General features: G+C 37.1%; 1 protein-coding gene across 1 annotated transcript in view; it reads right to left on the bottom strand.

Annotated features, from left to right (window-relative positions):
• The window catches only part of LOC120082047 (WD-40 repeat family protein / beige-like protein), a 39,958-nt gene that overhangs the window by 10,786 nt on the left and 12,218 nt on the right, over positions 1-16,954 (bottom strand). Inside the window, exons 12-23 of the mRNA XM_039037265.2 lie at positions 16,430-16,514; positions 16,049-16,243; positions 12,700-13,245; positions 12,474-12,617; positions 11,851-12,330; positions 5,712-5,848; positions 3,344-3,413; positions 3,140-3,223; positions 2,701-2,757; positions 2,491-2,559; positions 2,332-2,418; positions 2,127-2,243 (exon numbers count right to left, since the gene is read on the bottom strand). Of these exons, the coding sequence (XP_038893193.1) occupies positions 2,127-2,243; positions 2,332-2,418; positions 2,491-2,559; positions 2,701-2,757; positions 3,140-3,223; positions 3,344-3,413; positions 5,712-5,848; positions 11,851-12,330; positions 12,474-12,617; positions 12,700-13,245; positions 16,049-16,243; positions 16,430-16,514 (2,071 nt within the window). The remainder of the gene's footprint in view (positions 1-2,126; positions 2,244-2,331; positions 2,419-2,490; positions 2,560-2,700; positions 2,758-3,139; positions 3,224-3,343; positions 3,414-5,711; positions 5,849-11,850; positions 12,331-12,473; positions 12,618-12,699; positions 13,246-16,048; positions 16,244-16,429; positions 16,515-16,954) is intronic.

The raw sequence follows: 16,954 nt of genomic DNA, 5'->3' as shown, positions 1-16,954 counted from the left end.
GAGGGGAAAGACTTTGCACATTACCATACAGAATAACAAAATAAGAACAGAGCACAATACCACAATGGGTTCTCAATAGAGACAAGACTAGCGCATAAAATATAAATTACCACTACAAAAAGAACAGAAAAATAAAGCTATAATTAGATTAAACAAAATAAGTTTAAAATTTTCAGAGGTAATTTTTTCTGGATACCCGCACAACTTCAACTCAATCTAAGAAACCAGGTGTATTGACTAAATTAGATCTTGAAAATGTTTTTGACACTGTTGATTGGGACTTTCTAGATGTTATTTTTCATTCCAAAGGTTTAAGTCATACTTGGAGGAAATGGATTTGAGGGTGCATTTCTAGTGCAACTATTCTATCATTATTAATGGATTTGAGGGTGCATTGTGCTCTTAGCAATTGGCCACTTGGATTGAAGTAACGGCAAACAGATGCTCTCTCCTCTCTCCACTACACCCCCTTTGATTAGTTAGCTCCGACCAACATGCCTCCTCTGCCGTCAACCGCCTTTCCCTCCACCATCACCGGGCATTTCATATTGACCGGAAAATTTTCTCCCTCTCTCTAATTACACCAACTAGTGGGAAACACTTCAAATCAACTGAACAAAACCGATCAAACCTCCACCCCATTTTTGTTTCATAGAAGACTCTTCTGGCTTGCTTCATCATTTAATTCCCTCTTCAAAGACACATGTAACCATAAGTTTTTTAGGAAGTTGAATGATGAAGATGATACCGTTTGGCTTGAAAAACACAACAATAAGAATGGATACTTTGCTGAGATCACTCTCTTGGAGTACCCTGGCTGCCACACCAACATCCTCATTTCGTCTATGGAAAACAAATTGGGATGGTTCTCTTTCTTTTCACTGGTTTCAGAGCACCATGGAAAACTCCACCCATCCAACAGTTCATCATCCATTAATAATGGTAACAGCTGTATCATTATTAATGGTAACGGCCTATTCTATCATTTGTCCTTGGGGCTACCAATACGGCTGATTTCACAAAGACAAATGTCTTATATGGTTTTATTTCCCTCTTGGTGCATTATGTGTAATCTAATATGGAAACTCCGTGCCATCTTTTCATGTATTGTTCGTTTGCCTATCGATTTTGGGCTACTTTGATGGAGGCTTTTAGTTGGTGCTTGCCTTTTCCCAACAATTCCTTACAGCTCCTTTCCATTATTTTGATGGCTCCAACCTTTTTGTGGCAATATAGAGGTCCTTTGGCTTGCTTTCAGGAGTGCTTTATTTATGGGAGGACTCTTCAGAGTATGCTAAGAATGGTCATCTCTCCAGGGAGGTTTTCTACAATTTTGATTGTTTGTGGAACTTGTACTCTCTATGCTTTTGTTTTTAAGAATAAGCACCTTTTTACTCTTAATAGTTCTTCTTGTTTAATCTTCAATGGTAGACTATTTTTGTAATTCACCTATTGATGTTTAGGGTTTTCCTCCTTATTTCATTTATTAATGAAATTGTTTGTTTATAATAATAATACCAATCATTCTCTTTTTTTTTTTTTTTTTTTTTGGGGGGGGGGGGGGATTTAATATTTTTGCAAATACCTAAAATTTCAAATTTGATCAATTTTCTCAGCCCGATTTACACAAATGTTCGAGGGATCAACAATAAGAATCAAAATAAAACAGTTTCATATAGTTCTCTTTAAGAAAGAAAATAGCATCAAGGCACAAGCACATTCCAAAGAAGAAAAAGTAATTGGCAGAGCAAGAACAAATTTTCTCTCATACACGTGAAAAGATAATTAAATTAATAATACAATTTCCAATTTTTTAAACTATTTTTCTTAGTTTCTTGAAAACAGAAAAATCAGGCCAGCGTCATCATAGTCCCTTAGGCTCAACATAAGAAACTGAATACGTGAGATAATTTGTTATTTAAGTTTAAAATAGATAAATCTTTCAGAAAATGCTTCCAGAAGGAGAAAATACATGTTTTTAAACCCCTTTTTCAGTTCAACAAGGGTAGGTAACAGTTTGTTATTTTGTTTGATCGATTAAGTTATGTTTAGGTCGGCATTCAGACTCCTTAGAACAATAAGTATATAACATAGAGTACCCAATGATGATGAAATGAAAAACATACAGTTCCAGCACTTGAATAATGTGAACCATAATGAAATTTGGGGATGACTGGATCCTCAAAGCTTGAATATCTTTCTTGGAACTTTTTAAGGCGGTCAGCATTCAATGCACCGACAGGCTGCGAAAAAATTTGAGGTTTCGTGGTTACATAGACAGCCTTCCTAAGTTGTTTAAAAAGAATGAATAGAAGAGTTTGAAGGGAAAACCTTGGAAAGATCTCTGAATGAGGATGGATCGGAAAGATCCAAACTCTCTGAAGTGTAATCAGAAAGAACCCATGGGAAAACTGGGTACTGAAAGAAAGCAAATTTTAGTGCAAAATATATATTTCTCAACAAAACATGAAAATTGTCGAAATGACCTACCTGAGTAATGTCATTATAACTACGCCCAGCCAGGGTATTGAGATGCATTAGATACTCGAAATTGCTAATCTGCAAAAGATTCCCAAGCATGTTAGCCACTGTTAACATGTACGTTCTACTTGTGGGATCCAGGCATAAAAGTTGTCACTTTAAAAAATACACAAACAAAAATCCATGATAAGATGGAGGTTATTCCAACTTAGGCCATACCTCCCACCTAGCCCAGCGCTCCATAAGTTGAGTCCTCTTGAGAAGTTGTTCAGGCCTCTACAAAATTTAAGTGAATCATAACTACTGTAATACAGAAAGTAAAGAAGAAAAAAGTTCTTTATCTTTATTCTATCGGCAAACACACATATATAGCATTCTCCAAGGCCAACTACCAATCATCTGACCAGATTCTTCACATGTCAGTTTAGTTCACTGAGATCACATTGATTGATATCATGAACCAGTTCTTTTATTAGGAATCTGGTCGTCAGACATAATAATGCTTAGAATGTTGTATTCAGGACAAACATGTAAGAAATTTAAGTATCTGATTAATTTGAAATAGGCTGCATGCAACAGATACTGAACAATTAACAGGAGAGGATGATTCACACAGATGTAGCAACTTAGCCCGAGACATAAGGACTGAGATATTAACCTGAGTCGCTAGATATACATCATTCAGATGAGGAGGCCGCACTTGAACAATTGCTCGATATGCATTTTTCCGTCCCTCAGTACTCTTAATAGCAGAAAAGAACATACAGAGAAAAAAAATGGTCAAAAAATGATGGAGATGAAGGAGCAAACATTTGGAAGAAGAAGAAGAAGAAGAGGGTAACTAGAGATATGTAAAGTCTACCCCAAAATCAAAAAAGTAGTTTGATCTATCAACCATAAACAGTTCGAGGGCACTTCTTCTTAGGAGATACCTGAAATGGGAAAGTAGAATACTGTTAAGAAAATATAACAAAGCGTAGTTATAAAATAAGCCTTGGTGTAGATATCAAGCTTCTGATATAAGAAAGTGAGATGAAATGAACCCAGCATTTTCTTTTTCCTTCTTTTTAAGAAATAAACGCAGCATTGTAGGTAAGGCTACCAACTTTTTCATACTGAAATTCTCCAACCCTTGTTTATCATTTTAAAAAATACTTGAAAATTCAATATGAAACTAGTAGATCTCTAAACATCATCAGCATTCGTATTATCAAGCTAGAAAGTACACCAACTCCACCTATTGTATCGGTTTAGGATGATGAGGTCCATGTCAAGTTAGCTTGTCAGGTTTATAGGTGATCCCACTTTTCAATTAAGGGATATTTATTTACTATAATGAAAATTTACAAAATTGAGATAGCAAAAATAAGAAATCTTCCTCTCTAACTAAACTAAATAATAAAAAAGCTACCAATTGGTGTGAGTAAGATGAAAGAAATAACTATAAAATTCTCTAAACAAATAATACTTTCATTGAATGATTTTTTTTTTTTCAGACAATCCGCTTGACCCTAAAACATTTGGGTGTCAAGAAAACTCTTAGTATATTAATTCCTAGGTAGGTGACCACCATGGATTGAGCTAATGACCTCTTAGTCATTTATCGAGATTATGTCTCCTTTTTTACCACTAGACCAAACCATGATGGTTCTTTCATTGAGTGGTTTATTAGATTATTAGATTACACTGATCTAAATAAAGAAGTAAGAAAGTGCTCCGCAATGGATCGTGTCGCAATCTCAAAATGGAAGTTTTTTGCCTTTCTTAAGATCATATTCCATTATGGAAGACACTATTCTTTCAAAAGACTTTGCCATGAGGGGAAAGGGTTTTAAATTTTAGATTGGTTCTTAGAACAATATACAAATGTGTTGTCCAGATGTTCACAACATACATTTGATGTCCTTTTATCTCTCCTAAATTTAAGCCCCTCTACTGAATTAGCTTGAATTGCCTGAATTAATGGCTTCATTACATCACCTACTCAAACAAAAAGATAAGGGCAATGAGATCTCTACATATCTCCAAAATAGTATGATGTTGTCCACTTTGGGCATAAGCCCTCATGGCTTTTGTTTTTTGGAAACACCCAAAATGTCACATAACAACAGAGATAATTGTTTTCACTTATATACCCATGATCACTTCATTCCCTAGCCATGTGGGACTTTATTTGCAATCCTAACAATCCTCCCCTCGAACAAAATACTGCTTACAACCTTAATTCAAATAAATCCATCCCCTAACCATGAGAGCTTGCTCCAAATCCCAAGGCACATCTAGTTCATTCTAAGTCAACATCCAAATAGAGCATGAGCATGAGCACAAGCTGCACTTGTTCTTATCAAGGTAAGGGAAACAACGAAGCTACTCAAATAAAGCACAACCTAAGGCTCAATAATTTTTATTGTTCGAAATGTGAGGATTTCCTCTGATGCACAACTAGGTTTAGATCATGGCTCAGATATCAATTGATGTGGACAAAGAAACCTCCACATATCTCTACAATAGTATGATCCTGTCCACTTTGGACATTTGCCCTCATGGCTTCGCTTTTAGAGCCATCCAAAAGGTCTCATACCAATGGAGATAATTGTCTTCACTTATATGCCCACAATCACTTTCTTCACTTGTCAACGTGGGACTTTGTTTGCACTCCTAGCAGTTTCAATCTTCTTGTAAACCAATCTTTCCCCATCCCCTATTTATTATAATGGTACAAGGAACAAATGAGGACCGGCATACCCTATGTAATCTAAGGCTTCTTTCTTAGAGCTCGTTCTTACAAGCTTAGCCCTTGCCTTCGAACAATAATTAGTTCTTTGGCATGGCATGGTACCTATCAGTTAACTGTCATTCCTACAGCTAGTGCGTTATTTTTCAAGCCACTATTCAGGTAAATAGTTTTAACCACCAATGACAATTACCAAGGGCATTTTGTAATGTCGAGATGGATATAGATATCAGTATAATTGCTTTAATGGTTTGGGAATAAAGATTGTAAATTTAATGAAAGAGCTGAGAATTTAATGATACAGATGAAATGACAAATAATTGATCAAGTTAAGAATTGAAGGACTAGACTTTACCAACCAAAATAGTTCGGAGAAATTTTGTAATTTTTACCTAAAACTTAAAAGAGTTTCTATATCAAAGAATTGCTTAAAGAAATTCATATCAAAGGAGATGGAAACTAAATATAGAGTATGATAAGACTGTCCTGACTTCACCTTCGACTATGAATCTGATGGAGGGAAGACATCATCCAGGTCCTGTCCTTTTCCTGGTCTTTTGGTTTACAGCTGGAATCCATTGTTGTGTTGAGATCACTGCTGTCAACTATAAAATTGATTCTCCTTGTTGTGACCTGGAAAACATTAAATGTCCTTAAGTTTAAACAAGAATGGAGAAATTGTAAGTTACAATATAGAACAATGATAACTTTTAAGTTCATTATTCATACCATCTATCAAATGAAGAATCCATGTTTATCATCGACAAAAAAAAAAGGACGTGTGAGTTTAACAAACTAAAGGAGAAATCATTTTGTAGAAAAATTCTAAGAAATTAAGTTAGGAATGTCCGAGTGTGTCAGACATGTCAATTTGGCTCGTGCGACCACCAAACCTAATAACAAAATTTTCATTGGCCTCCTTAAACTCCAAGATAAGATCTCATTCTCGATAGAGTAAATAAACCTTCAACCTCATATTAGGTTTTCTGATTATGAGATGAACTGTAGCTTTAAAGTTCTTGATGAAATTTTATTCATCTTGAAATAAATTTAATATATAGTGAGGATTTGAATTTAATTCTTTTCTTCTCAGCAAAACTCTACCATCAAGTATTCAGCCGTGTTCTACTCTTTCTCATTGTTAACCATGGAAGACCTTGCCTAGCAAATGTTATATTTTGGGAGTTCAACAGCAATTTGCGTGGGAGATCCAAACCTATGACCCTTCGATAAAAAACATATGCCCTGACCAGTTGGGTTGGTAATTTCTTATAAATTTGACACCCCTTCCCCATTATATTTTATTTCTCCATGAGGCTTAAACTAAACAAAAAGCCCCCGAAAAAATTAGAAAATAATCTCTATGCCCATATGAAATGTATTAAATTAGCTGGATTCTCATCCTAAATGCCAAAACTTCTCTCTTGACTTACACAGATTTTACGAAAAGAGTGCACAAGAGGTTGTATTCTCTTTTTTTTTAAAGGAAAACGGCCTTTATTATTCATTAAAAGATAGTACAGGAGATGTGTACTTAAAAATAAAGGCAAATACAAATATCAAAACCAAAACCAAAGGATCAGCAGGCGCACCCGGGCAACTCAACTAGGTTGACACCCCCATAGCGTCCTCATCATATCCAACATTACTGAGGGAACCTTATAAAACTAACAATAAGGTTAACAACTATGAAACAAGAACAATCAGAGGCTTCACAAGCTGAAGCTACGAAATTCCAAGAACATAACAAAGACAACAAATACAACAAAAGTGACAACAATAAAAATACTGCAATTTTGAACACCCAAAATAGAAGAGCCGTCGGCTAGTTTTCCAGTTGAATGAAAGCCTGCCAGTTTAAACTTATATCTTGTAGGGAGTAAGCTTCGAAACATTTAGAAAGGGAACACCAAAGAGAAGCATTGAGCTTTGCCGCCTCAAACCGAGCAAACCAAGGAGTTTCCTTATCATTGAACACTCTTTGGTTCCTTTCAAACCAAAACCTCAACCAACACTGCTTTTGTTCCATTAATCTATAGTAAATTTGAGCTTTTCTTGAGAGATGGCCCAGAAAGTAGTTGCTGTACGTTGCTTTTGAAGGAGCTGTCGAAGACCCAAGAAGTGGTGAAGCAGTTGAAAAGTGCTCTCCAGCAATTAGTGGCAAAATTACAATCGAAGAAGAGGTGTTGAAGGTCTTCCTCGGCTGATTTGCAGAGGGCACACCAATTGGGGGAGATATAAAGTGAAGGCAGCTTCCGTTGTAGCACAGAGGAGCAATTAAGAGCTCCGAAAGGCAGCTTCCATCCATAATGTTATATTAACTCGCCTACGGCTGTTGGACTTCCAAAGAGCTTTTTGAAGGCTAGCTGAGAGTGGAGAGGCCAAGGCGAGGTGATTTACCAGTAATTTAACTGAGAAGGAGCCATTAGCTTCTAAGGACCAAATGCGAGTATCTTGTCTAATGTTGACTTCTTTCTAGACCACCAAAGTTAATAAATTTTGGAACTCTAGAATCTCTTCTTCCTTTAAGAATCTTCTGAAGTTGATGGACCATGAGGAAGTGTGAACGTCCCAATGGTTTGAGACTGAACCGTTGGGGTTGGTGGTTAAACCAAACAAAGTAGAGAATTTGTCTTTTAGAGGAGAATATTCCAGCCAAGGGTCTTGCCAAAATACAATTCTGTTTCCATTCCCCAATTTAAAGGCTGCCAAAACCTCAACTTCCATCCATGTTCTTGAAATACTGATCCAAGGACTGCGAAGACTACAATGACATTACCGGATGTGTGCCAACCAAAGAGGCTGCTGCCATGAATACTTGTGATAACTTGACTCCACAAGGAGGTTTGTTCTTGCATAAACCGCCAGCCCCAGTTGGCTAAAAGGGCCATGTTTCTAGCCTTCAGCCCTCTTAGCCCAAGTCCCCCATCTTCTTGTTTTTTAGATACAAGCTCCCATTTCGAAAGGTGGTTTATCTTTCCACCTTTATGACCTTCCCAGAAGAAGTTTCTTATGGTCCTTTCTAAAGTTGAAATCACTTTTTCAAGCATCAAAAAAGAGGACATGTAGTAGATTGGTAGATTAGAAAGGACTGATTTGCAAAGGGTAGCTCTTCCTCCCCTTGATAAATTGTATCTTCTCCACTTGTCAAGTTTCTTATGCACCTTATCAATAACCGGCTGCCAAAATTCCACTTTTTTTGGATGTCCCCCAAGTGGAAGGCCCAAATATAAGAAAGGAAGGTGTGCTAGTTGACAATTCAGCCTTGAAGCTACTGCCCTCAACTTGAAGTCTTCAATATTAATCCCACAAATGGCAGATTTTTCCCAATTAACCTTCTGTCCGGAACACCACTCAAAAAGTGCAATGGTTTTTCTAAGAGTATCTAGCATGTCGTCCTCATACTTACAAAATAGCAAAGTATCATCGGCGAATTGAAGAATGGAGATCTGAACTTTGTCTTTTCCAACCACAAAGCCTTCAAACAAACCTTTTTCCCGGGTTCTATCAACCAACACACTTAACAAATCACTAACCAAAAGGAAAAGAAAGGGAGAGAGGAAATCCCCTTGTCTAATTCCCCTTGTGGCTTTAATTCTACCTCTTGGTCTTCCATTTATGAAGATGGAGAACATTGGATTAGAAATACAACCCATAATCCAAGAAATCCATTTGGGGTGGAAGTTTCTTCCATGGAGGGTTTTTTTCAAGAAACTCCCAATCCACTCTGTCAAAGGCTTTTTCAAGATCGAGTTTCAGAATCCATCCTTTCCTCTTCTTGCTTCTGTAATCTTCTACTGTCTCGTTTGCTATTAGAATCGGGTTAAGGATTTACCTACCTTCAATGAATGCACTTTGAGTTGGGCTTATTAGGCTAGGCATGATTTTTTTAAGTCTTTCCGCAAAAACTTTGGCTATAATCTTATAGACTATAGTAGATAATCTTATAGGTCTGAAATCTTTCACTGAGACTGCCTCTGCCTTCTTTTGGATTAGGCAAATGAAGTTTTCTTTGACATATGAATTGAACTTTTCATTGTGATAAAACTCATCGAAAATGCCCTTCAGATTGTCTTTTAATAAATTCCAAAATTTTAGTATAAATTCTATGGTAAAGCCATCCGGACCTGGTGCTTTGTTTCTTCCCAACGTCTTTACTACTTCCTTAATTTCTGCTAGGTTAAAACTGGAAACCAACTGACCATTTTGTTCAGTAGAAACCCTTGGCCATTCCAAATTCTGAGGAAGTGAATGAGAGCCCTGGCTTTTAGAGTAAAGACTGCCATAGAATCCCAAGATTAAGGCTTCTACTTCTCTGAAGGACTTTGTTGAATCTCCTTGATCATTAATCAGCTCGATAATTAAACTTTTTCTTTTTTTGGCTGCAAGGAAGCGATGGAAAAAAGTTGTATTTTCATCCCCCAATTGCAGCCATTCCAGCTTACTTTTTTGTATAAGATCTCTTTCCTCTGTTTGATACAGAGATATTAAGTCTGCTTTTAACGAGATTCTTAAATCTTCCTCTATTGAAAAAACTTCTTGACTTTCCACAATCATATCTCGTCTTCTTATTTCTTCCAAAAGTGCATCTTCATTAGCTTTCTGTCATTTTACTTCTTCCATTAACCATCTTTTTAGGGCCTGCTTCAGTCTTCTTAATCTGGCTGAGAATACAAAACCAGCCCACCCTTGTTGACTTTCTATGTTTAAGGATCTTTCAATTATTCTACAACCCTTGTTAAGTAACCAACTATTACAAAATCTAAATGGAGAAGGTCCCCATTCGAAAGCTCCAGCTTCAAACAAGAGTGGAAAGTGGTCAAAAATTGGCCGAACTTGTCTTGATACTCTCGAGTTTTCAAAAAAATCAACCCATTTGTTTGAAATGAAGAATCTGTCTATAAGCGATCTTGATATTAATTCACCTTCTCGTGACCAAGAGTATCTTCCATTTGACATTGGAATTTCAAGTAAGTTTGAATTTCTAATGAAGTGGTTAAAGTGTCTGATTTCTCTAGTTGCTCTCCCCATTGGATATCTTTCTTGTCTTCTTCGGATGCAATTAAAATCCCCACCAAGACACCAAGATTCTTCACAACTTTCAGCTAGGGATGTTAATTCAGACCACAATCTCTCTCTTTCTCTATGGTTGTTTGGACCATAAACATTGGTTATCCAACACACTTTCTTGCAAATGGTATGGCATTTTATTGTTAATGAGAATTCTGCCTTAACAATCTCAGAGACTGATATCTTGCTTTCATCCCACAGTGTCAGAATGCCTCCTGATCTGCCTTGCAATTCCACGAAAGCCCAACACACATCCTTTGAGCTCCATAAGCTTTTTATGAATGGAAGGTCGAAGCTATCCTTTTTCGATTCTTGTAGCAAAACAATGTCCGGATTTACTTTTTTCAGGAATCTCTTCAATCTTTTTGTTTTATCACCAAGACCCCTAGTATTCCATGAGATGATCTTCATTTGAAACTCTTAAAGCAAAAAATTGTAGAAGCGGCAGAGTTCCAGTCCTGATTAAACCAGGACGATGTCACAAATTTCCAAGGAGGAGTTGAGCTCTTGAGGTTAGGCAGAAGAGGTTGGGGGGCTGGAATAGGGACTTTTAATGCCTCTGTCTCCTGATCTTCATCACTGTAAAATAGAAGATTGAAGTTCATATTGGCTCCAACTTGGTCTTCATCATCCTTGTGGTTGAGATCATGTTCCTCATTTTCTAAATCTTCACTGCTAACACTAACGACTGAAACTTCATCAAATCCTTGTGAGAGTCTTCTTGGATTGAGAGACTCAATGAAGGAGGAGCCTTGCACAGAAGGAAAAGTTGGGTCTGAGATTTTGAGAAGTTGAGGAGTACATTCTTAGCCATTTGTCATTCCAAAATAATGTTCTCTCCCCACTTTTTATTGAAAAGGAAATGTAATTTTCATTAAGATAATGAAAATTTCTCTCCCCATTTCCAACAATATAATTGAGAAGGCAACAAAAATGTGAGAAAGCTTTGAAATAGTCTCCCAGAACTTGAAGGTTTCAAACAGTCTACCACAAGTTGCAGAAACTTCTAGATTTTCTTTGTTTAGTGAACCAGCCAAGCTTCTCCACGCGGTAACTAACAATAATATTAAACCAAAGTTCCCATTTTTCTTAGGGAAACCACCGAAGCCACTTCACAAGCAATGCATCATGCCTCCACTTCACGTTCCCAACTCGAGCACCATCTTTTCCAATGGTAAGTCATGAATCCCCAATTAACTACACAACCAAACATTCTTTTCTTTGCCACAATCCAAATGAAGCTCTCAACTTTAAGTTAATTACTAGAAAATAATGTATTAGCATTACTTTGTTCAAATGTTGACATTAAATAATCAACTAACTAATAAAATTAATATGAAGTAAGAATTAAAATTAATTAGCCTACATTTCTCTCCTGTTTACTACTCAACTCCTTGAACTAAAAACTCACTTTCTAGTAGAATAATTAAAGCGCCATCTTCTTAATCAAGGATAATTATTACCCAAGCTCAAACACAGTGTTTATATGCCTATGGTAACAACTTCCCGTAAATTGTGAAAGAAATGAGGCCATAAGACTTCAAAGTTTGAAACAATGAACTTACTTGGAAGGTTCCTTGTATGACCCTTAGTGGCCGGACCATTGTTGAAGGAAGCTCAAGAATAATTCTTTCATCAAGCTCACTAGGAACATAACCAGGCGCCACTGGTGATGAACCCTGAATTAACTCTTGCTCATTGACAAGTTGTGTACTACTAGACTCTGCAGATGCCTGGAGGTTCTGTTCAGATGGTTCAGTCAACTTTGAGTGATCCTCAACACTTTGTTCTACATCATCAGTCCTACCATCTAAACTATCAATTTCCATTTGTTCATCTTCATCGTTCACTGCCTCTATAGCTATTGCATCTGCCGCTAATATAGAGGCATTTGATGAGCTCAATGCCTCCTCCCCATTTTTCTTCAAGTCAGTTTGATCCTCATAATTGGCAGCAGCACCACAATGATCAGACCCTCTGTAATTCCTCCTCAAACATCGTCTCATCCTGGAAGAACTTTCCATCAAATCTAGCTTCCAGAAAACCTAAAAATTGATATTCACGCATCAGTGACAAATGCAGTTCAGACAAATCGTAGCTAAGAAACAAGAACAGTCCCTTAAATCAGTATGAATGCAGTAAAATGTAAAATATTAATCTTCACTTGGGACAACATTTCATAACATACACGTGAAGGTTTGGAAAAATGTTCCCCAATCGGACCAAAGAGACATCTCATTTCTATCAAGTAATGCACTAATTTTCTCCACGCACGAATTCCTTTGTACATGCGATGATGATCAATAACCTCAACTTGGGCTCGCCTATCAACCTGGAGTGTCGGAAACATAAACAAAGCCATTAAACACAGGCAAAACCAGAGAGAGGAAGAGAGAAAGAGAGATGATACTGACCTCAGATCGCTGGATGTTCCTTGCTAAGGCAAAACTTGCTACAAGGACAGCAATGAATTTATAAGATAAAGCATTGAAATCCTTCCCGTAAACTGATTTCGTGTCAAATGGTTGCAGACATTCCATCCAGGCAACTGCCATAGCTTCCGAATTATTCCATCGCTTTACACGTTCCCCGTCACTAGTATTTCTCCTCTGTGCTGATGTGGCCATGGCCACAGCACTGAGACCCCTTCCTGAACCAATCTTTGCATTACGCTCCAAATCACGTGCAGCTGCCAAGGCAGCTGCTTTTGCAGCAGCCTTGTCCTTTGGTAAAGATGGTGCTCTGTTAGGCACCTCCAAAGGTTTTTGAAAGCTGGAAAATGTATGGAGCCTAGTTGTTTTCCTCTCAAGCAAGGAACTATCTCGCCTTAGTTGTGATGTTGTGGCAGGAGCTGTAGTTTCCCCACCAGAGGCACCAGCAGCAATCATTGCTAATGCCATAGCCGCTGGTGGTGATGCAAATGCAGCAGCCCATGCTGGAGCGATCATCGCAAGAGCAGCCTGACAGATGAAATGAGATTATTACAACATAAAGTGATATCAAACCAGAATAAACTCCATGAAAAGCCAAAGATATGCTCTTGTTGAATCCCTATTTACAACGAAATCTCATTTAGTAAACACTAAGGAAAAAAATCAAACAACAATAACGGTAAAAATAATAAGAGTTCTTGATGCCATCTCCTGAGTGGGGAAGAGAAAAGTAATGATAAGAATGAAATAATCAAACATGTTGATATATGGAAGGAGGAAGATACTCTCTTACACGTGTCAAGTATAGCAAAGAATGATGTCAATCAAAAGAATGATGAGACTGAAGACACAAACAAACAACCATTTAATATTGTTTTTTATAGAACCAACTGCTTTCATTAAGAAAAAAAATGAAAGAATACATGAGCATACAAAAAATCAAGCTCACAAAAACCCTCCTAGAGAAAGGGTTTCCAACTAATCAAGATATTGTCTAGGGAATAATTGTAAAAAGTCTTCAAAACCGAAGTCCAAAGAGAAACATGAAACCTCACCAGAGACCAAACCTCAGTAGAGTCTTGCTCCACATCACGAAACACTCGGTAGTTCCTTTCCCCCCAAAGATCCCACAATAAAGCACATACCCCAACGAACAAAAGAAAACAGTCTTTCTCTTTGAAAGGCGGATGAAGGAGGAACTCCACGATCGTATGACAAGCAAGAGAAAAATTGAACTCCTAAAAGAAGTCATTCCATACAGATCTTGCAAATTGACACTCCCAGACAAGGTGATCCAAGTTTTCCTCCACCTTCCGACAAAAGATGCAACAGAAAGGACCCATTAACGAAGGAACCTTTCTCAAAAGCTTATCCATCATGTTCACACGATCAAGCAAAACTTGCCAAGAAAATAACTTAACTTTCTTAGAAATCTTTAATCCTCCATAAAGCATCAAAAACCGACTCTACAGCGAGAGAAGGAACCAATAACAACCTAAAAATCCCCCCATGGGGGAGGAATTCCAAACACGAACATCCTTTCTCCCAAGCCTAAAATCAAAACCCTCAAGCGAGGAGAGAAGAGAGGAGGTCACCTCCGTCGTTTCCCTATTGGACAAAGACCAACGGAAACCAAAAGAGAAAGAAACCGAATTTCCTGACCAGACCATAAAGTCAAAGACCTAATAATTTTTCTTGGAGGACAACTTATATAGACGAGAAAACATAGAAAAGAGAGGTCTATCCCCTACCCAAATAACTTCGCAAAATATGTTTTCTTACCATCTCCCGCCTCACAAAAAACATGATGGGCAAAGGAAGGGAGTTGAGAAGAAATAACGTTTCAAAGATTTTGGTGTGTGCCTTTAACCCCTTTCACCACCCACTCATAGGGATGGGGACCGTACTTACTCTCAATAATCTTATGCCAACAAGGATTCAGGTTCAAGGGAAAAAGACCAAAGCCACTTAGCCAACAAAGCTTTGTTGCATAACCTTAAATTCCCAACCTCTAATCCTCCCTGATTGAGGGGCTTTTCCAGAACAACCCAGCTAACCAAATGAGACCACCTCCCTTCCCTCACCTATTCCCAGAGGAAGACTCTCATAAGTTTCTCAATGCTCTTGCAAACAGAAGCAAGGGCATCGAAAAGCGAAAAGTAATAAATGAGGATACCACTCAAAAACTGATTTAGTAAGCGTCAATCTCTCTGCTTTGGAGAAAAACCTCTTCTTCCACGAACCTAATCTCTTCCTCATCTTCTGCAAGGGGGATCCCAAAACGAGATAACTCTTGGATTACCTCCAAGGGGGAGACCAAGATAGGACGAAGGAAAAGAACCAACCTCCCAACCAACCAAACTAGCCCATCTAATAAGCTTTTCCTGCTCTATCATTATCATTACCAAGAGATAATCGAGGGAGAAAAGAAATCAGAATAAAGAAAGTTTGTGTATATTGCTATATCTATGTTCTGAGCAATGAATACATTCTGAAGATCCAGGTACTTGCCAACTAAAGGTATAGATTTTTAATATTTCTGCATCAAATTCCAACTGAAGGTTACAACACATAAGATACAAAGAAGAAAATCTAACAAAATGGTGAGTTGATGTAATTAACTCCTAAATTATATCTAACTTTCCTAAAAGGATTACTTTAACATTCATTCTCAACACTAAGTGTAGTTTAGGTTTCAGATGCCTTCACCAATTCTTACACAGATAACCATCCAGAATTTTCTCCATCTTGCAGTTCCATGTTTTTTAACAAAATATATGTTTCTAAAAGAAGCCATATTTGCCCCTGTTATATATAACATATGTGGAGCATAAAGATTAATAACACATGTATTTATTAATTAATGGAACACGTGAATATAAGAAAACCTTGGCACCCAAATGCACAGATAATGGAACAATTTTTCCTTAAAAAGCTTATGAAAATGTTACAAGGACCAGAGGCAAGGGAGCATATTCCACGAGAGAACAGTCTAGTTCTTTGCATTCTCTAGTTTTTTTTAAACACGTGAAACAAAATGGTTCAATTGAAGCATCTAGCTTGAAGGCCACAATTACATCTTCCGAAAGAGAATGGCATTTCTGAAGGAAAATTGCAAAAACGTTCTTTTTATGTTCGATAAGAAATAGGTAGCAATGCATTTTTAGAACTCAAGAACACAGATGTACAACCTATAGAACAAATCCTATTCAAATAAGGTTATAATAGGTAGCATTGCATTGAAATAATTTCTCTTTGTTCTGAAAGAAACAAGGAACATAAAATTTTAAGCACATTTTAATATTGTTATTGCTAATAATGTTCTGAATACCTCTATTGGCAGTGCATCAGCAGCCAATGCCCGGTCATCAACAGTTAGAGGATTCAAACCATCAGCGGTGGCAAGTTCATGAATTCCAGCCAATAAAGGCCGCCACCTCCTCAAAATGGCAACAAACGGTGGTAAAATAGCCTCAAGGTACTGTTTTCGAAGAGGTTTTCTGTCCTTGCCAACTGAATGCCAAACCTGTAAGATAAAAATTTGAACAAGGCAATGTAATAGAGCAACTATTTGCAAAGAAGAATGATGCAGAACCAAGCAATCAAATATTGCCATGACGAATACTTGGTCAAGCAACAATAACCACATATAGCAAAAGATAAAGATAAAGCAAGAACTGAACCTCATGGAATAGTTATTCTAATCACTAACCTCAGAATAGAGGACACAAGAAGCAACCAACACTCTCTGCCTCTTGGAATCAGATATTGGCATGTTAAGAACAGGAGAAAGCACACTGGCCACAAACAATGACTATCAGATTCATCATTCTGAAGGAAAAAGAACTAGATATATATACACACATACATATGTTTTAAATTTTAAAAATATAAATAAAAATTTAAATCCAATTTAAAATTTATATATATAAAAAAAAATAAAAATAAAAAAACCCTGCAATGATGAGGATAAGTGTAATTCTGACATATGTTTCTGGAGAAGAGACAATATTTTAAATAGAGAAGAGACTCAAGAACTTCATGCCAACTATTTTAGGCTATACAAGTCACCACTAATTGAAAACAATCAGAGAAGGGAGAACTGTCAGATTGTCCTTCCTTTAAATGACATACAATAGTGGGTTGAGAATTTTTAGCATTATTAAAAAAGTAATAATAAATAAATAACAATAACAACGACAACATTAAGTTACTTATGCCAAATATTGATCTTCTA

Source organism: Benincasa hispida, chromosome 1, assembly GCF_027475165.1.
Source record: "Benincasa hispida cultivar pf3 chromosome 1, pf3_genome.v1.1, whole genome shotgun sequence".
In the NCBI taxonomy this organism is placed as follows: domain Eukaryota; kingdom Viridiplantae; phylum Streptophyta; class Magnoliopsida; order Cucurbitales; family Cucurbitaceae; genus Benincasa; species Benincasa hispida.
Note: the sequence above shows the minus strand (reverse complement) of the source record. Positions and strands in the feature narration are given on the sequence as shown.